Below are 24,019 nucleotides of genomic sequence, written 5' to 3' on the forward strand. Positions count from 1 at the left end.
TTCCTGTTGCCCATGGTAAATGATAAGGTGGCTGCATAATGGGCCAGTGTCCCTCATTTAATGGAGCAGTGCAATGCAGAATGCAGCTTATGGTGTTCTTGCAATAGGAGAATAATTCCTGATTCCTAATCAGAAATAGACTGTTTTTCTGTTTCTTTTATTTCAGTGTACAGGATTGCACCAGAACAAAACCAGTAAAAACCCTGGGAACTCCCCTTGACCCACTTCCCCTTTGTAGTTTTCTTCTTTACCAGAATTTACTAGATCTAGTGCTTCAGATTTCCAACCACAATTCCCTTCTGTACTATTTGTTGCTTACCAGAAATGTTGAGCAAAAGAACAGGAATCTGTTCTGCTTGGATTCACAAGCACTTTAACAGCTAAGATTCCCTTGAGAATCCCTGAGTCTCAGAACAGCTTTCAGCTACTCCTTTTGCTGGAAAGCTCTCCCAACTTACAGCTACTTTGTGTCTATCCCTGGAGGCAGGATAACTTGTGTACTGCTGTCAGTTGCCAATTAATCTTTTTTTTTTTTATTTGGGCCACATCATTAAAAAGAATTTCCCCAGACAATGTATGGTATGACACCAAGGTAAAGGGGTGTCTCCTACCCTTCAAGGCATGTCTGGTCTCGTGCTTACGTTTGAACCAGTGACCTCTACTATTTTTATATTGCATTTGCTCTGTGTGTGTGTATAATATTCAGTAGCTGAAGATCCCATTATTATTTAACTACCCAGGGCTAAACAAAGACTATGGGGTTATCTTTGAACCACTGGACTTTGCGCCTTCAGTTTACTGTCTTCCCCATTTTTGAACTGGGAAAGAGACTTTCATTTAGCAGTTGTGATATTTGGGTCTAATTGGCCTTATATTTAAAACAGTTCTCCTTTGTAGCAGCCAGTCCTTTCTCGTACTAGTACAGTACCTTTCACTGGACTGCCTGCCTTAATTTTTTTGCATTATTCTCAGTTTATTTTGTTTTTACAAACTGGATATTATTATTTTTCCAGTTTAAAAAAATGTGTCTTAACCAAATTAGAATTGCCCCTCATAAATATTATACTTGGGGCTTTAGATATACAGGGCTCAAGGTAATCAACATTTATCTTCTTTAGTAGAAGCTGCTGACTCTTCTGGTGAACCACTGTATAGAATGCTTTAAGTTCCATGGCAAATTCCACAGCTTCTTGGAGAGTCTTTGGTCTCTGTTCACTGATTTTGATCTATGAGTCTAAGTCCAGCTTAGTGTCTGTACACTAGTCCGTTACCAGCTGTCCTGAAAGGCATCAGTAGAATCTGGATATGTAGGAACATTCTGTGGCCTCTGTCAGTTCACAGGGGCTCTTTCTCTCCCCCTTCTTCTCCAAGTTCTCGGTTTTATTGTGGTCAGCTTAGACTGGCTGGCTCCAAACCACATCAGGAACTTGATAGGATGTGAGAATGGAAAAGGCCTCCTGGACCATCCTGAGTCATAGAATCATAGAAAATTAGGTTTGGAAGGGACCTCAGGAGGTTATCTAGTCTAACCCCCTGCTCAAAGCAGGACCACATCCCCAACTAAATCATCCCAGCCAAGGCTTTGTCTAGCCCAGTCTTAAAAACCTCCAAGGATGGAGATTCCACCACCTCTCTGGGCAGCCTGTTCCAGCTCTTTACTATCCTCCTATTGAGAAAGTTCTTCCTAATATCTAACCTAAACTCCCCCTTGCTGCAACTTGAAACTATTGCTCCTTGTTCTGCTATCTGCCACCATTGAGAGCAGTCTAGCTTAGGGGTGGGCAAAATACGGCCCACAGGCCAAATCTGACCCACCAAGGGATTCTCTCTGGCCTGTGGTGGGTCCCTTGGTCCTGCCCAGGCCAGGATGCCCAACGACATTAGATATGTCTGCCAAGATAGCAAAGGCAGTTGCTGGCTTCTGAGCCAGAGCCCCAGCACCAAGGCAGCCACTCCTGCCCCAGCAATCAGACAAAGAATTGGTGTCCAACATGGGCTGTATGGCAAGCCCACATGCTGGGAGCCTTGGGACAGGAGCCTGGCAGCAACCAGCTGCATTCACGGAGCTGCTGCTCCCAATCACCTCTACTGCACAGTGTCTCCAGCGCAGCCCCAGTTTTGCAGCTCCTGCCCAGTACTTGCCACCCAATGTGCCCCACACAGCCCTGCCTGGCCTGCACACTCTCCCTGCCTGGCCTGCACCCTCTTTCCCCACAGCCCAGGTTGTCTGCTGCTCCCCAGTTTGGTGGCAGCTCCTGTGCCCTGACCTGCTGCCAAGCACCTGCTTCTACTCTCTTTGTTGTCTCCTCAGCTTCTAGCTGTACCTGGGGCTGCAAATGGTGCCTGCTTAGGTGTCTCTCCTAGAACCGTTCAGGCTGGGGTAATGTTCAGCTTCCACACAACCCCGAGAGTCAGGGTGTCTGCACAAAGAGCCAAGCCCCCTCTGGGACTGTAGAGCTGGTAAGAGCCCCTTGCATTCTGCTTGCTCTGGGGCCCTTCAGCTCCCGATGCCCAGTCCCATCAGCCAAGAAGCCGCCACTTACTACTGGGTTCCATTGCCTGCCACAGCTTAACCAGGGATCCCAGCCCTGGCCCTGCGCACCCATTCTGTTCCCAATGCCACTCCCCACCCAGCTGCTACCCCATCCCTGGGCAGAGCTACAATCCACTGCCCTCACCCTGCCCACAGAACCAGTGCCTGTCGCAGGGCACATTGGGCGGCAAGTGCCAGGTGGGAGCCACACAATGGGGGCTGCACTGGAGATGCTGCACAGTAGGAGCAATCAGGAGCAGTAGCTCTGCAAATGCAGCTGGTCGCTGTCAGGCTCCAGTCCTGTAAGCCCAGGGTCTCTGGAGACCAGCTGGGACCTGTGTGGGCAGGGTGCCTGGCCAGGTAGACTGGATGAGGAGTTTTGGCGAGCTGTTGTGGGGGGGAGGGGGGAGTTCTGGCCTGTCCCGCGACAGCTCACCAAACACCCTATGTAGCCCAGCGGCCCAAATAATTGCTCACCCTAGTCTAGCTCCATCCTTTTTGTAACTACCCTTCAGTCCTGCATTCACAGGCAGCCTTTTTTGTTTTTCAAGGAATCCTCAAAATTCCCACTTCAGACTTTCATACTCAGCTATCAGGCATGATACCCAATAATGATATCTATGATGGATGTTTCTCTGTGCCAGTGACCTCCAGCTGCAGGGTGTCTAGATGCTGTAGGAGACCAAACTTCACATAAGCATGCTTCAACTCAGATGGAGAGCATGGCATGTCAGGCCTTTCTGTACTGCAGACCAGAGTGCCATGTGCCTATTATGACAGACAACACCACAGCAGTGTTCTGTATCAATGGACAGAGCCAGGAGATCCAAAGGCACAGCAATAACAGCACAGAAACTGTCCTACTGAATTTTGGACTGCCTCGGGCTGTGTTAGAAGACTGCCAAAATAGCACTGCCTTCAGCAGGCAATTCTCGTTGCCCAAGAGCTGTCCCGTGGGGGTGGGGGGGGGGGGGGAAACTGGGGCAACTGCCCCAGGCCCTGTGCTTTGGTGGGCCCCGCAGACAGTACTGTACAGGCCCTGTGGATAGCACCTTTGGCACGTGCCAAAGACACCACCACTCTGTGCAGCCACTGCACACTACCGGCTTTGCACTCCAGGTGCTTGCCTCCCCTCCACCCACAGAGGCTGATATACCCCGGGCCCCAACACACCCCTAGGGTTGGCTCTGACAAGAGCACAGGCCATTCTGGAGCCTTCCTGCCCAATGTCTTCATAACTGATATCTGTAGCTTACCTTGAACTCTATTTGTATCTCAGGGAGCACTTTGCAGTTGCAGGGCAGAGTATATGTTTGGTGGTCTTTCTGTCATCTTCCTGGTTATTTCTCTGAGCCTAGACAAGATCAAACAAGGGCATTTTTTGCTTACAGTTCCAAGTCTTTGAGGCAGCTCTTTACCCAGAGCTCTTTCTCTCCCCCCTCCTCCTTCCCCATCCTTGGACCATACTTGGGGTATGTCTTTCACTGTATCTGCCGCTTTCTTACTGCTTTCTGCTTCAGCTTCCCTTGGCTTTTTGTTTCTCCCACAGGCACACAAACTTTTAGCATGCAAAATGCGTAACCACTTAGCTCTCATAAACCTAATATCTCTGTTTTGAGTGGTGACAGTTGACTGCACCTGGAGTGAAGGTTGCCTCATGCTTGTTTTCAGTTACCTACTTATGTTTTTTGGCTTTTATCATCCCTATATAAGATATTACCAAACAAATCTTGCTGCTTGCATATTCCCTGCACCACAGTGGATACAGCAACACTACTGCTTTTGTAAAGAAAATAAATGACTTCTCACTAGTATCTTTAAAAAAATAGTGGTTAAAGCACCAAGCTTCAAAGAGGTTTTGCCATCCAGATAACAAGCCTAGTTATTTTCATTGTTATAGAAATTGATAAACATGAAAAGGTCAGTAGCTTAGAGAATTTAAGGAAACTAATCATTTAAATGATCTGAAAACTGCAAAGAAAGGAATACTGGCTTCAGAACTAGCCAGTTGGATTACCCTGCCTCCTTTTCCCCCCTCTCCTCACCACACCAGATAGATCCAGATAACTTATCAGGGCCTGAATGGCCCAAATTCTTCAGAAAACAGAGTTAGCTATTTAGGCTTATTGGCTGATGGGAGCCTATATTTTTAGCTTGCTAAAACAGAACCAGTCTCCAAAGTTTTTGATGGTAGGAGCTGCCTGGAACTCTAGAACATCCCAGGACCCTGCAGTGAATGTTGGGAGATCCCAATGAGCCCTCTCTTTAGGGAGGCTGGGATGATAACTCTGGTGAGTGGGAATGGACTAGATTCTAAGAGTTCTCTAAGGGGGAATGCTGTCCTGATATCTAATTTTCCCAAAATTTCCAGGCCCCCTTTCCCCTGATTCTTCCTTGCTAGGTAGATCTCTTCACTTGCTCACCTCCTAAAGTCGATAGTTTCTACTCTGCTGTGTGTTCTCAATGTAACTTCACCTTAACAAAGCTTTCTATCTTGAAATATTTCAGAAAGAAGGCTGGTCTTCCATAGAAATGATGAGCCCTCTCTTGCTCTCTCTTGTTATTTGGGTTTCAAGAAGCCAAGACAAATTCCTTTCTCCTGTACATTATAATTTAACTCCTTGATTTCTTCTTGCCAGGGAGAGAAGATGCATAGGAAACTTGCATTCCTTTCTTTTCAGGCCAGTTGACTCAGGAGATTCCTGGACTCCTCACAATATCACCAGTATCCTCAAATAGACCTTTTCTGAGAAGGACCTTTAAAAAAATAGCTTTTACTTTAGAAATGCAAGAGTTTAGCCAATCAAGGCCTGTCAGTAGAAAATTCCGCAGTTTGCACTCATTTTCCATCGAGTTTGTCTGGACCTTTCATTCCAGTGATGTAAACTTTCCACATGTCTAATGTCTCTCACAAAAGACTCGTAGAATTCATGATTTTTTTCCCCCAGTACTACCTGTGCAGATTTTAATGGGGTGTAGTATGAAATGTAGTCACCAAAAAGACATGGTGGCACCCAGCAAGCAAAGAGGATTCATTCACTGTGGCAACAGGGTCACAGTGCCTATGGGCAAAGTATATAATTCCCATCTAATGGGTACTCAGAAATTCCAAACACTGTTCATAGGCAAAAGAAATGTGATTGTATCTTTCTGTCATTGTCATTTGACAAAGACAGCTATTGTTTCTCAGATCAAATTGCAGAGGATAAAGTTTTGTTAGTTTGCTAGAAATTCAGAAGGTCCAGTTTTTCTGAATGAAATGCACTGTTTGTTTCTTTTTCAGAAAATAGAAATTATAGATGATGAAGAAAGTGATATGATAAGTAATTCTGAAGTGGATCAAATGAGTTCTCTCTTGGATTATAAGGTAAGTATCTTAAACCTTGTAGAGGAAGGACACTATTCCCTTCTCAGAGGAAGCTCAAACAATTTTTTTTGCGGGGGACTAAGCATGCAGTATGGGAAGGCTAGAATTGTCTGCATTTCCCAAGAAGGATGTGGCCATGAGACTGCAGCACACCACCTGTGCAGCCTCTCTTCCAGGCTTTAGAGTGCAGTTAGTAACTCCTTTGCCAGTGTTTTGGTCCCTAGCTTCTGTGAACCGTTCCTTTAATAAGATGCAAGGAAGACAGAAAGAATGAAGAGTGCTGAGTTAACTGCTGAGTTAAGATGTAAGCAGCCAAGTTTATTTAACACTTAATATATTTTTCTCATTCTTTGAGTGAAATGTTCATTATCACCAGATTCAGGCATTCTTTGAACCAGGAATGTATACTTTTGAGGTTTTATTTTTTAAATATACTGCCAGCCTGGGAAGCAAGGTAGCAGCTGGAGTGCTCTAATAAAGCAAGGAGAACTGAAAAGGAAATAGTTCTAATAATTTAGTACTCAGTCTTACTGTGTTGCTGCCTACAGAGTTGTTTTTGAAACGATAACTTGAAAAAAAAATGTTGGATACCTGACAGTCTCTGTTTTCTGCCAAAACTTAAAGGTTATATGTTTGTTATTGCTCACGCAAGAGTTACCACAGTTTCAGTCTCTACTCTGAGGGTATTTTCTGTGCGAAATGGGCAAGGGTGTAGCTTGGTTTTACAATAAGCGTATTCCACTAGAATAGAACCTACTGCCAAATGAATACATTATTTTAAAAAGTAAAATAGAATATATCCTTTTTAGGGTACAAAAATGATTCCCTTGAGCACAGTTTTCAGGGTGGGGACAAAGCAGAGTAAATATGGATAAAGAATGACCTTTTCTTAATGTCACTTGTCACTGAAGTGAATGGTTTGTTGTGACAGCATGCCCTACAGAATCCTGTTTGGTTTTATTACATTTTGACATAAACTGTTAGTCTTCATGGCAATGAGTTCTCTGCATAAAAGTGCATGCTATCTTTTACCTAAGTAAATAGGTGACTTGCAAGCTTTCATCAGTAATGACTACAGTATACTGATTCTTCATATCAAAATATTTTCTTTAAGCTAATATAGTAAATGCATTGTTAGGACCATATCTTCAGGGCATCTCTAAAAGTCACCTCACAATATTTGTCTATTTCATTAGGAATGAACAATTTGTAATTGCATGTTTAAACTCTACATCTTATTCATGGAAACGTGGGTTTTCTGTTCAAAAATAGATACACCCATGTATATTTTAAGAGTGTTTACAGCCCTGCTGAAAATTCCTCCGTGACTGTTAAGCATAGGCAGAAAAATGATCATTGAATACTTTTAGCTGAAATATGAATTTAATTGATGTAAAATGACAGCCAGTCTAACAAATCTGCATGAAATTTTCATGTCCAGAATATAATCAGGGCTTTAAAAAAAAGGAGGCTGACAGGTTTTTAAGTTAGTTCATTAAAACAGATGAAAGTCTACTTTGCCAAACCCTTTAGCCAAGCTTTTAATCAATCACTTGCTTCTACCAGAAGCTAAAAATGGCTGTAGCAGTAATATATTTGTGAATAAACATAGGAACCTGAATTTTGAAGATTTTGATTTTTGTGCTTTTATATTTAATATGTAAAAGTAAAATAAAAGTGTTGAAATGTATTTAAATTTCCACTGTCAGGAATTTCTCCATTGTAAATGATGAGACTCTGGAGAACAAAACTGCTTCTGATGTTCATCTCAGACCCTTCATTTCTTAAACTTGTATCTGTAACCCTGAACATTTAGGCACTCACAGAAGACAACTGCTCTACTTGATCTACAGCTAGACCTAACAGTTAGGGTGGACTCTCAAGTATTAGATCAAAATGACCCACTCTGGGTTCTGATTTACAGTTTATGTTACTTATTGCAAGGATAAAGTCATGTCAAATGGCTAAAATATTGTGATTGACATTATCTACATGCCTTTTTTTTTAATGAATAGTGAATCCCAGGCAAAATTATGATAATTGAAACTATTTTAATGTTAGTGGCATGTTAACAACAATATAATTTACAGCATTTTTGTAGCATCTGTACTATAGCACCATGATTCAGATTCCTCAAGCTAATGATTGTTTTAAGTGCTGCATATCACATTTTTCAAAAGAAGCCTAACAAGAATCATGACACTGGAAAGCACATCTGCATATTGAATGTGTACATGTGAGTGTGTGTATGCATGCATGTGGGTGTGCACGTATGCATAATTAACTTTACATTCAGAAATTCTTAGCTTGACAAGGAAGAGAAGGAATACAAAATTCAAGGCAGAAATTGAAGGCTGATTTGCCTGAGACTACATTATGCTCTCATCTTTAGAATTAGGCACGTGTGTTTGGAAGACTGGTAATTATAGGAGAAATCCTGTGCTTCTTGTGATATGGTTTGCTCATCTTTGTTTCCTTTGTTTCCATTGTTATCTTCTGGATTATTTGTTAAATTCTGTCATTCAGCCATCTTTTGCAGACATGCAATTGTCTTAACCTTAAAAAGCTAAAAAGAAAAGAGGTAGCTACCTAGTTATCTTCTTTATATTACAATATCCTTGCAAAAAGAAATAACTTAGAGAGAGCAATATTTTTAAAGTAAAAGAAATTATTTTTAATATATACATTCAAATGCAATACATAATCATAATTTATAATGTTATACTTCGCATGTGTGCACACACATGCGCGCATGCATACACACTGTTAGGCTTTGGAACTAAAGGGTGTGGCAGGAATTACTAGCAAGAGTGCTTGTCAGACATGAAGCTGAACCTAAATAGCTCACAAAAAGATTTGCCTCCTGTATATTAAACTAGTGGTTTGCAAACACACTGATACATGTAGTTTACTGTTTATAGAACACATGGAAAATATCTCATTGAAATTCTCTAGCCACAGTGTAGGCATTTTCAATGCTTCTCTACACTCCTTTGTCAGGATAACCACAAATGTGATACGGAGACCATCTTGCAAAAGCAATTAGTGCATAGGTTTTTTTCCTGGGCCTGGCAATAAATTGGCAATACATTCATCAGCTGTGGTTATTTTCATCATCTTTTTATTTGGGATCTCTGTTTGGATCCATTTGGATCTTCTTGTGTCTGAAGTTGTATGGACAATGGAAATCAAGACTGAGAAATTATCAACTCTTTTACATAGATAGCTGAACAGCAATTAGATGCTAAAAATGTCTAGTTACTTGTGAAGGTTGAATTTGAATTGGATAGGAAATGGCTATTGCAGCCATGGGAAGGGAAATTAAATATTAAAAAATATATATTTCTGCAGCTTGAATAAGCAGTGGTATCAAAAGGCAGCAATAGCAGATTGGTTGCTCTGCACGGCCATGCTGTGGCATGGTTTGGGTTGGTGCTGGGAGCCACAGGCACTATTTGATGCGTCCCTCATATGATAAGTTTAAAAGAAGGACCTTTTCATCCTTCTTTGCTGTGGCTGTAGCTGTGCTGCCCCAATCTGTGACTTGCCTGCCTGACTAAGTAGGATGTGGCAACATCCTAGCCTCAAGCATTTAAAAAGCAGACATTGTTGTAGTGTTTTTCATGAGTCTGTTAAACAATTTCTTTCCTGTGCCCAAATGAAATGGATATTGTCCAATGTAAAGATATCAGTATTAAAAAAACAATCTGAGGATTTTAAGGAGGCTTAGTGAAATGATTCTTTGGGATATCCCTTACCCTTACCCGGCTCTTTATGTGAAGAGCATATGTGTTTGAGTGGCAGTGGAGAGTCTTGTGTTCTTTTTTCCCATGTATCTCCACTTCTGGACTCCTTTTCCAGAATTGGAACCTCGCTGCCATCTTCTTTCACTCCCTCACAAGTAGTTTCCATTTTCAAGATTATATTTTTTTTGAGAGAGCGCTAAGGTTTGTTGTTTTTCTAAATGGAAGCTGGAGTTTTCTTTTATGGGGTAAAAAGCTGGCCTTTTTAAGATTCTCACTTATCGATCTCATACTTTAGAAGTGTGCATTAATTTCCCTGAAAAGCATCATCTCGGCTTGCATGATTGCTGTTATGTATAGCATTTCTACAGCATAGTAATAAATGGTTTGGCCTATGCGCTTATAGGGCATTACAGGTCTAGGATGACATCACTAAAAGCCAATCAGAAATCTCCAATTGTATTCATTTCTAAAGCCTCGTAAAACATGCCTTGTTCTGTCTTAGTGTGTAATTTTCAAACACAAGTAATAAAATCAGACAGTAGTATGCTCTCCCTGAGGAGTTTTTCCATGATGATACATTCACAAGACATTTTTATACACTAGAATTATTTGAGTTTACCCATTTTATTTTTACCATAATAGTAACAGACTGTTCTTTTCCATTTTGTTTAATATAGGTACATGTGAAGATACTTAAAATTATTTAATATTAATTATTATTTCCAGAATTATATCTGTTTTCCCCTCAGAATGAAGAAGTTAGATTCATTGAAAATGAATTGGAGAATCACAAACAGAAATACTTTGAACTACAGACATTTACTAGAAGCTTGATACTGGCTATCAAATCAGATGATAAAGAACAGCAGCAGGTAAGGCCAGAAGGAGACAGCAATGAGTTGTTTTCATCTTTTTTGTGTGTGTTCCATCATTTTTATATTTATTTATATTCTGCAGTGCTTATAGGCTCAAACTGAGATCAGGGTCTTCTTCATCCTAGACATTGCGCACACAGTGAAAGTCCCAGCCTAAAAGATCTTGCAACCTAGACAACAGAGTTCAAGGGTAGGAAAGTGGAAGTATTATGCTTATTTTGAAAAGGGGAAACTGCACAGATTGCATTGTATCGCAGATGTAGTCCAAGGCTGAGCCAGGAATAAACCCCAGATCTCTTCAGTTCTGCTCCAGTGCTTTAAATATCCTTCCTTTCTCTACTCTTGTTTTATGTTGCTCTGAGGAATTGTTATTGTCATATGCTAAAGTAGACTTCGTTTTAGAAATATGTTTGATTTTCATTTTTAATAAAAAGGAAAAGGTCAGAACATACCATGCTGTAGATGTTGGTATAGTCTCCACTTATTTCTTTGTGGATTTACACCAGCTGAGAATATAGCATAAAAAATCAGTGTAGGTTAACGCATAATGTGATGCCAATTAAGCAATGAGTTTTTTTTCTTCTATTCAGATATTTAAAAAAAAAAACACAAAAGCAAAAAGAAAATAGCATTACTACCTCACTTTCATATAATGAATTTGTTAGGAGGCCCATGGCCCTATCCATCAAAGCATGCATATACATATTTAACTGTAAACCCATGTTTTTCTGGGCTTTTGGCTCAGGGCCTGTCTGCGCACAGTTTTGCATTCATAGTCTGAACACTGGGAATATTTTCCCACATAAAATAAGTAAATATTGTTTATGCTTTATAAAAGAGGTCAAGGTCTTGGGACTGAAACATCAATGAAAGTAGCCTCCTAATGACTTTATACATAGGGGCCCAGATCTACGTCCTGATACTAATATGCTGGAGGGTTATATCTATAAGGATAGCCTAACTGGGCTGCTTTTTAAAATATCTACTGTAATGTAGTAATGTTCCTATAGGTACACAACAGATTGTTTAATTCATGAAAGCATTCTGGGAATCTTTTAAGATATGTAGCTTCATTTTTTTTTTTTTGTTTTTGGACAAAGGGTTTGATTTGCTATAGTTCTTGCAAATCTTAGTTACAAATGTGCATATGTTGAGCAACATGTAATCATCCTGTCAAAAAAAAAAGTGACAAAACTGTGTTAATGTTAGTGTGCCCTTGCATGTATGCAGCCTAAGGCCACGTACAGGCATAATGTTTCTATAGGAGAGATGCAGCTCCTCAGTAGACATTGAATGTGCAAGCGTGCATACAGTTTCTCGCAGAACAAAAAAGGCAGTTTTGGGAGAAAAATAACCCATCTCCAATCCAGTAGAGCTCACTCCTGTGGGAGCTTCTCCTGGAAGGACAAATGCCTGTAACACTTCCCTGCTGCTTGTCTCCTTCCAGGGACCCAGAGGATAGGAATGTGAAAGGTTAAACGATTAATTATTTAACTGATATGTGCAGTGATAACCAGTTAGCTTATTAGTTATCCTTTAGCTCCAGGTGTGCATAGTCTGGCAGGATAGGGTGAGAAGAGAAGCCGATCAGTTAATCATTTAACCAGTATAATTAGAGGAGGTTAAATGAATATTTTTTTAATGATATTTACATCCCTACAGGGGAAGTTGAGGGGTAGAGAAATGCTTCCCAGGCCTTTTGAAACTCGGGTCCTCCTGATCTGGGAAGAGAATCAGAAACAGCTGCTATTCACCTGGTCCCAGGAGGAGTCAAGTGATAAGGAAAGGCTCCCCTGCTTTCCCCAGACAGGGTTCATCCTACTCTGGAGAAGGTGCAGAGGACAACTTCTCCTGCCCCTTCCATGGACCGAGAAGGGAAGGAGAGGAACAGCTGCTCATTGATCCCTACCCTTTTTTCAGACCAGGGGCTCCTATAGACATGCGGTGCGCCTGCTCCGACTAGCTGGAAGTCCAGCACATCAGAGCAGACTCGATTAATAGGGTCTGGTGAAGCACAGAAATTGACATGCACCGGCGGCCTTCCACGTCACATGTATCAGTGTCCCCGTGTGTCCCCATGCTGGAAAAAATGGCAGTGGGGCACTTTGAAGTAAAACACATTAGATGAGTTTTATTTCAAAGCATCCCACCACCATTTTTTTCAGTGGGAGGACACTGATACATGTGATGCATGGGCACTTTTAATTAGTGAAGCTCGCTAATTAAAGCGCCGAGTGCTGCATTCCAGAACACGTGTAAAAATGCCCCAGGGTTCCCAGTCTGAGGAGCGGGCAGAGGACTTTGCACTGCTACTCCAGTCCCTCTTGCAATGGGAGCACGGGAGCAGCCACTGACTGTTCCCCACACTTTCCCCGAGCCGAGACCGCCAGGTCTTGGGAAGAGGGGAGGGGGCAGTTGCAAACTGAACACCTATACTGCTCCCTCACTCAGAAACATTTCTAGCAGTGGAAAGCTTCCACTATTAGAAGTTCATGGATTCAGCTATAGTACCAAGAAACTCTGAAAAAGGAAATGTATGCCATACAGTCAGGAAAACAGCTACTAATGAAGGAACAAGAAAGAAAAATTTACTGCCATGATGAACAGTTATTGCAGGAACAGAAAGAAATCATATGCTAGTATTGTGGGCATTATTTCTGTTCCCTAAAAGGAAAAAAAATCTTCCTTTTTATGCTTTGGAATTCATCTTTGGATAGCCTCCTATGTACTCATATTGAGATGCAATGGTTGTTATTTAAAATATGGTAATTTGCCATCATTCATACGTAAGGTTTCACAGTATTCCTCTATAATAACAAGAAACAAACTTATCTGGTGGGAAATGACCTTTTGGCTATGGTAGCAGATGCTTCATTTTTAGACCGCATTCTGCTCTGCCTTTTATATAGGAAATTTTACCACTGACTGAAAAAATGCAGAAAAAGCAATCTTTTTTTGGTATGTAAGTATTTGCAGAGTTAGTATGAAATGTGGAAAATGTGACCAAATTCCAATATTTTTTTTTCTAAAAAGCATCTTTTTTTATTATAGGCACTGCTGTCAGATTTACCTCCTGAATTAGAAGAGATGGATTTCAATCATGCATCTCCAGAGCCTGATGATACCTCATTCAGCTTGTCATCTTTATCAGAGAAAAATGCCTCAGACAGTTTGTGATCTTTGGAGGAAAAAAATACATACAACACGTTTAGGCTGCCTAACAGGTGTGCATTTGAAGATAACTGCGTTTGTTACCTGATATCCTTCAATCAGAAAAACCTGAGAGAAGTAGGCAGACCTTGCTGAAGGGGGAATGGGATAATGTGGCTGCAGTTTCGCAGAGACAAGAAATATGGAACTTTGTGTTTGGTGAGCCAGAAAGCTATATGACAAAAGGTTTAGTTTTTAGCACCTCTGCCTTGATTAAGGTAATGTCTAATTTCCAAAATAACTCTTACTTTGTAGCAAAACATTTTCTGAGCAGGGATCCAAGAATGGAAAACAACTGTCCAGTGTTATACAGCCAGGTAATATTTCAATCTGCTTGTCACATAAGATTCACCAGTCCTGTTTGTTGTAACCATTGCCTTTCCCCTTACTCCCTTCTTACTCAGGTAGGTGGACTAAAAATTGGGAATTCAGATAGAATAATGGGCTTGTAATGAACTGTTCTTGGACTCCTGTGAAAATTTGAATTAAATCAGAGATTAAATTTTAAAAATGCTTTTTTGTATGTAACTACAAATTCTTGAGTCGCCCATTATCTCACCAAAATGCCTGGAAACCATTTGGAAAACTAACTGAAACATTTGAATTAGCTTTAATAAATTATTGATGTACAGAAGCAGTCTTAAATGTTGTAAAATCTTAGACCCTCTCTGAAAATTCTTGATTACTGGAAAAAGAATTGTTTCTAATATTCTCACTGTAGTGATGGGATTAGATGATATTTTACACCAATAGCTAGAGTTGTATGGTCATAGTAATGCTTTTATTGCACTGGATTTTAGAAAGCCTGAATAGCAATGGCTGTGTTCAAGGTTTAAACATCAGTTGGGTAGATTTTCCATGCTGCTTCATTGTGTTGTAGCAGTGCCATCAGCCAAAGACAGTTGTCAGCCCATCCCCTGAGTTGTTCTACCTTACAAATTCCCACAGTGTAATTCATTTAGGGCCATGTTGCACATTACACTTAGGATGTGCTAACTGCACTTAAAATATGAGTTTTCACGTGTTCAAGCAGTAAAACACATGCTACGTGAGATGTATTGTAACAAAAATTTAAAATATTTTGTGGGAAGAATATCTCCAGATTGTATTAAGTAGTGTGTTCTGCTATTATTAGACTGCTCAGAGATTATCAGAGATAATAAAAGTTCAAAATTCTGGTGCAGTGCCAGGTCTGGGACTAACAATCTGCTGATTTTTGCCCCCAGCACTGCACTGGAGCAAGTCCAAAACTACTGTGTGATGCTGGGATGGCAGTCAGCTGATTGTCAGTCCCAGCCCCAGCAGCACCACACTGGAGCCAGTTCAGACTGCCAGCAGTCTCCCCAGACTGCCTGACCAGTTCTCCCCACAGATCCAGCTGCAAAAGGCTTTGCTCCCTGTGTCTCCTTCCACTTGCCACCAGCAGCAGAAATGCAGCTCACCCTGGCATGCCAGGGGTAGGAACTCCTGGGCTGGACAGTGCTGGACATATGTTGGGGAAGGTGCAGGCTCTGGGTACAGAGTTTTTATGCACTCACAGGTGGACATGTGAGCTGCAGCACCTGGTGCCAGGGCCAATGTTGGGACAGGGGGAAGGAATCCCTGCCAGCCTCAGCCCTGTCCAGAGAAGGCTGAGATCATAATAAACATTACTGTGTGACTACTCAGAACACATTCTAACTTTTCATACAGTACAGTGATGCTTACTAGGAGCTAAATAAAACATATGCCTAAGTGTCCCATGTGACAGTGCCCTTACTAATTACCCCAATTTGACAAATTGCTGTGTTGTTTTCTCACCAGACACCAGGTGTTAACAAAGTATTATTTTAGTTGCAGTTTGCAAAGTGTATACCTAATTGCTGACAGTGGCTGAAGCTATCTTATCCTTTCTTGGCAGCCATTTGAAATCGAATCTCATATCTCATTTAATAAAATAAATGTATGTTGATGCACTCAGATAAATTCAGTATACTACATAATACTGTGGCATATAGCTCAAACTTTGTAATATCTAATCTGAATGTTTCCACACAGGCCTCATTGAAACCCTAGGTCTCACCAAGTTGAGAGCCAGGTGCTTCTGCTCCTATACTGAATTGCACCTTCCTCTGAGTAATTCTGCTTACATTACTGGTATTGCTTACTGTACAGTGTGTCAGGATTGAACAACCTGGTATTTTCTAAATACTTCTAAATTATTGTAAGTGTTGAGAAAAACCCTTATTTCTTTTTCAATTAACTTGCTATTGCTTAAATGTATTTAACTCAAATTTTACTCTGAATACCTGTTCTGTTCTACATCTTTATGGCTTAATCCTTTCTTCACCATTATCATCTATTACAAGCCTTGTTCTTTTGGTTTCTCTCTACTCCTGTGTTTGTGCTGCAAGGCATGGAGAAAGCCTTAGCAGTGCTGTCGGGTGCCAAGCACAGTTAGTGATACTGTTAATAAAAAAATAATAATAATCCAGGACTAGTATAAAAACTACTAGTGATACACACTATGCCACAGCTCAATACATACATTCCCTAGTTCAGGAAAACCACTACTACCCAACTCACAGAAAAACACAGCAAAAAGCAAGCTGCTGGCTCCACATCTGAATAAGTGTCAATGTAAAGAAGTTAGGGTAAAAAAACACTGAAATATTAAAAAGGCACCCACTGATACCAAAGGATCCATTGTAGGTTCTTCACCTATTGTATAGCTTAGCTAGAAATCCAGGCTTTTGCTGACAGCCAGATTTTGATGTCCTTCCTGAAAATGATTTGCACTTTTTTTCACTTCAGTACAGGACTGTAAACAAGAATTATGGTACTACGCTTAAATACATCGTAGATTTCATTTACCATACTGTATACCTTGAGATAACCGACGTGATTGATTATGCATATTCTGCATTGAGTTAACAGTGCCTGTTGACAGTACTTTCCCCAAAGGGAAGATACATGAGACAGTTAAGCTTCATGCTTTTAGTGAGCTTTATTGTAAAAATTTAAAGTAATGGTAGTATGACCCTAGTTCTCTCATTGTACCCCTACTTCCAACCTACTTTTCCTTTGCTTGGTCTGACAACAAACAGCAGTTTTTTAATTCTAATTTTTAATTTCATGGGCCCTGGGCCTGTGGCAATTTCACTTTTTACAACAGAATTTTATCACTGCCCTTCATTTTTCTCTCTTGATTTTTTGCCCTGACGTTGTCAAACTAATTCAGTCAGTTTCATTTTGGACGAACTACACCTAGCTGAAACATTTATTTGGGAATCTTTTGATCAGTGAGCTGGAATGCTGATTCATAAGCTACAGATACTGCATTTATTCTGGGATAAACCACGTATCCTGGAAAAAAGTGCAATCCTTTAGGGTAAAAACAGCTTATCCTGGGACTGATCCTACATAGGGTTTTGACTCTGCACCAAAACAGGCATAGGACAAATGCAGTTTGAACGACGACTCAAATTAGCTGCAGTTGTCCCAGAAAATGTGATATGTCATAGCTACTTAAAGTGGACTTTTAGGATCCCAGAATAAAGGGCTTTGCTCCAAGAGAGCACTGATGTCTGTTTTTAGCCTCAGGTGCCCATGTCTTTTGCCCCAGAATAAATCCTGAAAAGGTCCACGGGGTAAGAAATTCTAACTGTATCCTGGGACATCATAAAATAAGTCTAAATGGTTATCCCAGGATTGTATCATTGAATCCATGGCAGAAATGCAGCAGAGTATTCAGCAGCTTACTAAACTCTAATAAAAAAGGTGATGTGTTTACTACACATCAATCAATGAATATTTCTGTTCCAGGATAAACACAGGCACAACTTGTCCAGGAATAAATGCAACATCTATTGCTAGCACCTAGAATATTAGGCCTGGAGTCTGTGCCTGGTTTATCCCTTTGAGCGATATATGCTTAGTTTTCTGCAACACAGGGTAAAAAAAGTATTTATTGCAAAGCAGCCATGTTTTCACATCCAGAAACAATTGGCAACAGGAGGATAACTGAGAAGAAATATTGAGTATAAAATATGCTCCTATTTAATGAGCTACTTTTAGGGGTAGTTCTGTACAGCTATTATAGCGCTTTTCCTTAAAATGATCTTAATCCATACGTCCTGAGATATTCCCAGTGCTAGTAGTTTTAAAAATGTTTTCATCCTGTACCGTGGCTGAAAAGCAGCAGACACTTTTTTTTTTTTTTTTTAAAGGCACAGTATGGTAACAACAATTAGGAATAATAATCCTTTAAAAGTATGAATGTTCACTTCAGAAGGCTACACCTCAGATGCATACTTTCACCAGATATGTGGCTCATGCCTTCATGTTTTGATAGTCTCTTCTGAAATCCAGGTAATCAGGCTCACAGGCTCCAATCAAGAAAGTGATGTAACAACATTTCCATATAACTCTATCATAGTTCTTCATTTGTTCCCTCCCACAACCCACCTCATTGAGATCTGATTGGACCCAGTGTTCAGTTAGGAAGGTGCACACACTATTAATATGAAATGTTCATGAGGGAGGTTTGAAGGCATTTGTGTGGGTCTGTAATCAGTACACTACTAGCAAAAACAATGCTGTCATCTCTAGATGATTCTGGCCAAATTCAGTCCCAACTTGAATTGGTATAAGTTCAATTAACCCAACTTACTGGGAGTTTGGTCTGTGGATGAAAGGGCAAAACCTGTTTCTTTAGCCTTATATTTTCTGTCCATTCTTCCCACCAAATTTATCTTGAGAGCTAGCTGAAGCACTTTTCAGACCCAGAAGCAGATACCTGCACATACTCATTTCTGAAGGAATTCTATGTTTTCTTCAGCTGATAAAATGCTGCTGATGGCTCTGGTGATCCTGACCACTTTTAGGATTTTGGTTTACAATTATTTCCTCTGTTCATTGGTGGAAAAATAGAGCATGTTAGTTCATCTTCCACTGCATGTAAATTGCAAGAAGGATGCTAGTTTCATGACAAATAAGGGAAACAATAGTAGGTGTTGCTGTGGTAGCACAAAGGAAACATAAAAAAGCAGCTATTTCACTCCTTTAGATCATGAACTTCAATAACAGCTACAAAAGTGCAACGAGTTGAAGAACCTTCCATCATCTTCCTGCTAAGGCTCCAGTTTGCTTTATCAGTGAGGGATGACTTCACTGACATTTTTTATTCCTAAGAAATCTATTGTGATCTGAATTACAAAGATCTGTATCCTTCTGAAGAAAGCCTGAAGTGGAAAATGCTAATTCAGAGCAACACACATGCACTTTAAACCAGAAATCTGGTGCTACCTCCCTATGAGGAGCCGTGATAGCTCATTTGCTTGCAAATGTGTTAATACATGAGGAAAGGTGCACCTGAAGCAGTGCTAACAAAACTTAAATATTTCTAGTCACTACATTTTAAGCAAATATAGTTCTAAATGCCCGTGGAAAGGAGGTCTATTAAGAAAGCGTCCATTTTCTTAAATTGTCACTTGCAGGGCAGCACTCTACTTGAAAGAGGTTTTGCTTAAAAAAACCCCCAAAACTCCAAAAATAACAAGCAAGCCACAGGCTTCACAGCTTCACAGAAAAAACGGAAGGAGCAGAGGGTGTAAGTGAGCATGCTGCATTTTTAACTTATCTTGTTAAATTCTCTTATCTCTTTAAATTGGGAATCTACTCAATTCCTTTGCCAAATGAAAAAATAGCAGGGATATCTAATAATGAAGTGATATAATCACAATCCTATTGTATAGTATCAGTTTGGTGAAAACTTTTGTAACAGAGCTTAGACTGCTGCAAATTGGACTGCACTTTTGCTACCATATTAGTTACCTTAAAATTAGTCTTGAAGTGCTGTCTTCTCTGTTCATACTTTAGTGGATTCTTATTCTCAGGATTTTCATGGTGTGAAGAAAGGAAATATTTAAAGCATCTGAAACCATTAAAAAAGTAAGAAAAACTGGTAACATTGCAACCAAAAAGTTACTTTACTACCTCTAGTCCTACTGCCCAGACCCTTCAGCATCAACCAGTTATATACCAGGCTGCCTTACCCGCAGAGGGCCTGGTGTCTTTCAAATATTCTTTCAACTTTAAGACAAGTCTCTGTCTGTCTCTCGAAAAACAGAGAGAGTGTATGAGTTACTTGGTTATCATATGTCATTCATGTTCTGACTCCAGTTAACTCTGGCCACTTAATCGGAGGCATCAGAACCATCTTTTTGTATTGTCAGGCTTGTCTAACCATTTAATATTTTACCACACTTGGCAAAGTTTGCATCATAAGAATAAGCAGTAAGCAAAAAGCTACATGGGACCAGAAAACTGGAACCGTCTTTGGCAGACGGCACTATACTACACTGTTTCCATAGAAGAATCCACAGAGTTACTTAAATCAAAGAGCTTTTTTCTCTGTAAACATATGGCTAGCATTTTGCTCAAGGATGCAAAAGACAGAAATGTGTGATTTAACAAAAAAGCAAACCTCTAACAAGAAAGGAGACTCTTAAGAACGTTCTCTCAAGGGAAATGTTTTCTGGTCAGTCCTGTGGTAAAAGTAAACATTTTACTCTATTACTGAGTTAAGCAAATAATTCCTTTACAATTCTGTATTACATTTTACACATACTACCTCTGAAATGTAACACCACCTTCAAAGCCACGTTAAATTATGCGATCTTTTTTAGGATTTTTTTATAACTTTATATAGGCAATAAATAATTTCTAGCAGGTGCATTCTTTTCCGTTTTACGGATATCTTTAGTTATATGTGTGTGTGGCATTTTTTTTTAGTTTAGGTGGTTTTGTGGGGATTGGTTTCTCTTTACTATATGTTCTTTTACAAACTACACGTGTTTTTGACAAAGAAGCCAAGAATAACAAGATGATGTGGAGGAAAAAAAGAACCTGTCATGGGTATGTTAGGGACTGCAGAAATATTACCAACTTCTGGGCTCACAAATGATGATCTGGTAATAAATAGGCAGCTGTGATATTTCTGGTACAGCTATTAAAGACAATGAATATTACTGTTGGAGAAAATTATTCTGGTGCCAAAGGACTAAACTGATGTTGTCCAGAATGCAAATTAATTTCTATAATGGAGAACAGCTAAATAGTGAATCCCAACAATGTAATGAAAATGATTGAAAATCAGATCCTTTGCTGCATTATGTGAAACTGTTTTCATAGATGCATTTTTCAGTTAGTTTTTGTTTCCATCTACACTTTTCCATGCAGGGGAAAAAATGCACGTTGTAGAAGTATTTTTTTTTTTGTTTGTTTGTATTCAGTCAAGCATCAAATCTTTCTCATAATAATCAGTGGCAAAGTTCCCATTGGTTTTAATAGACCCAGAATTCGGCTGAGTGCAAGCCAAATCTCATAGAAAAGTTTCACATCAAAAAGAAAAATGCCCCTGGAATTTTCTGGTCCCACGCATTAAATAGGGATTTTTTTTCCTACAGAACTTTCATTCCATTTAATTTTTTTAAGTTTTTTAAATGCTGTAGGTGTGCAGGAAAAGTGGAGTGCAAATAAAAACTTCCTTTTGATGTCAGTTGAACCAAAAATTTAACAAAATGTTTTGGTTTCCATGCAGCAGAGCATGGACGTAAACTGAATGCAAAGCAATTCTGAGTGAAAATCTCATCTTTATAAGGAAAAGTGTTCAAAATGTATAAAACAAAAGGAAATTATAGCAATTCTCTTGAAGTGTCTCTTCAGAGTAACTGTGCTCTGTAATAGAAATTACATATGTAATTGTTAAACTTATTTTACATATATTTATATATAACTACAAAGTGCACGTGTGTGTGTGTATGTGTGTATATATATATATGTATATATAGTATGTGCGCACACATTAAATGTAATTAGCACTAACAAAAGGCATTTTCACTCCAGGAAAAGCCAGATGCAGTTCTTCTAAAGTAGATTCTTTTAGTAGTAGTAAATTACGTAACTATTGTTCTTACTTATATTCAAGATCTACTTTTAGATTAAATTGAATACATCCCTGTAAGTATTGATTATAGTTTATCTTTACTTCAGTGTAAGGCTGGTAGAGTTAGGATTCAAACTACACTGAAAAGCCCAGTGTAATGCTATGCTTAAGTAATCTCAGCACATTAACAGACCAACTTCACTAAATGATGAGGATCTTAACCAATTTATAGCCAAGACAGTTTCTAATTTAGTTACACTAAATATGTTAGTTTGAAAAGAAGCAACTTACCTGAAAGTTTAAATATTATTCCATAAGTTTTTTATGTTATGTTAATTTGCTTACAACATATATAAGGTAGCTCATTCTTTTCAACTGACTATAATGATGTCCTTTTGGGCAAGTTTCCCAAGTTTTGTAAATGGAGTGTAAAACTGGATTTCTCTGTGAAAATTAATATTTATATTTCATTTTTATTATATGTATCAGTATGTGTAGCAAGAAGATTATTATAAATCCTAAATTTGAGTACCTCCACTATGGTCCAGGACATATCATCTTGGCTTACATACTTGATGGATGCCCACTGAAATATTCCATCCATTCTATTGATCTAGTGTCTGTGTATATAAAGGTATTTATAATCTTGTATTAACAAAGCTCATCAAGAAAAATGGTTACTATTTCCTTCTTTAGAAATCTGCCCAACTATTTTTATATAAAATGTTGGTCTCTGCCTTAACTTTTTTTGTGAAAATGTGTGCCATAGATATTTTAACTTATCATCATATATTTAACTGAACTTGCTTTGGCTTACATTTAAGTAAACTGTGAGCATTTTAAAGGTTATTTTATAGTTAAATTAACCTTTTTTGCTTAAAATTTATTTTAAATTATTTCACCTATATGTTTGCATTAAGGTTCTCTCCCCCTCCCCATCCATCTCTTTTGTCCTTTAAAGCAATTGAATCTGCCTCAATATACACACTTTGGTAGTTCAAGAAGTAACACTTTTTTCATTCATTTATCATTTCCAGTTTGGTAAACCTTTGAGAAATCCGTGGTTACTACAATGTATCTATCTTGGCCCAGTCGGTCAGAGTAAAGGGCTAGTTACCTTTGGTAAATTTGTCTACTAGGCTCAAGGATATTTTTCTATCAGGTTTGGGAGTCTGGAGAAATGAAATAAAGGTCAACTAATTCATGTTCTTGTATAAAAGTCTTCAGTTTCTGTATTTCTTATTATTAGTCTGTAAACACCAACACTATGACCATGTTGATACTACATTTTTATGGCCCAATACTTCCCCTTTTAAAAACGATTCAAGTATTATATTCACAAGACCTGCAGGGCCTGGGGCTATGAAAAAAGTCTTATGCAGAGGTCATGTGATAGGATTATCTGACTGTTCAGTTTGCTCATCACTGGTATGGCAATAACCACGTGGTACATGACCTGAATGTTTTGCAGATGTTATAAAAAGAAGTTGCCTTTCAGTACAACATGCAAAGCTGGGTTCATCATTGTCATCTGGATTCTTACAGCAGGGCTGACTGAAGTTTCATAGAGAGGATGGTATCACCTGTGTGAATTGCAGTATTGCAGCTACAAAGGGAGTAGGTTGATGATTTGTAAACTTGAAAGCTAGCAGTTTGTCTTACCATTATCAACAAAACAAGTGCCAAAATACCAACTAGTGTTCCTAACTAACATTAAGTTATTGCAACAAAAGATAGTTAGGAATTAAGGGTTTATTCAAGGCCCAGAATTCACATTCAGATGACTTTGGGTCCAGCTGAGCAGTTGAGAGCTTACTGTGGAGCTGAGCTGAAACAGAGATCATATTAAAATGTTTGGGCCAATTCTTCATCAAAAGTCTAAGACTGAAAAATGAGCTGATTCTCCTGCTGATTGAATGAACTTCAGTTAATCTTTACAACTCTGGTTTCCTCATTCTTTCCTTTATTCTCTAGTCATGTTTAGGTTGATAGATTTTTACATATGTGTAAGTCACCAAATGTGTAAGGGTCACCAAAGCACAAAATTACTTTCTCAATTACTTTCTGTTAAAAAAATTAAAACTGTACCTTATTGCTGAAGCTCTGTTTCTTTTACTGGCTCGAATCCCAATCTTGTAATCACAGCTTCCCAACGCAATGGCACCAAAGGATCAAAACTGGCCATGTCAAACCTGCCATGTTTACATGAGACACTGCTGTGTAAGAGCAACAAGCTACTGTGCATTGGGGGGCACTAACCGTGACATGATCCTACTGTGCAGTAGCTCATTGCTACTGTCCAGTAGCATCAGAAAAATACCATGTGGAGACACTACTGCGCAGTAACACCATTTACTGCCA

The 24,019-nt window shown here is 39.4% G+C and overlaps 1 protein-coding gene across 7 annotated transcripts in view; it reads left to right on the forward strand.

Moving 5' to 3' along the window:
• The window catches only part of HDX (highly divergent homeobox), a 103,050-nt gene extending 80,918 nt beyond the window's left edge, over positions 1–22,132 (forward strand). For all 7 annotated transcript variants that reach the window (XM_006026980.3, XM_006026978.3, XM_006026979.3 and 4 more), the window contains 3 exons: positions 5,817–5,900; positions 10,396–10,518; positions 13,573–22,132. In XM_006026980.3, coding sequence (XP_006027042.1) covers positions 5,817–5,900; positions 10,396–10,518; positions 13,573–13,698 — 333 coding nt within the window. In that variant the 3' untranslated portion in view covers positions 13,699–22,132. The remainder of the gene's footprint in view (positions 1–5,816; positions 5,901–10,395; positions 10,519–13,572) is intronic.
• Positions 22,133–24,019: the final 1,887 nt, after the last annotated feature.

The sequence above is a fragment of the Alligator sinensis genome, unplaced genomic scaffold (genome assembly GCF_000455745.1).
Source record: "Alligator sinensis unplaced genomic scaffold, ASM45574v1 scaffold666_1, whole genome shotgun sequence".
Lineage (NCBI taxonomy): Eukaryota > Metazoa > Chordata > Crocodylia > Alligatoridae > Alligator > Alligator sinensis.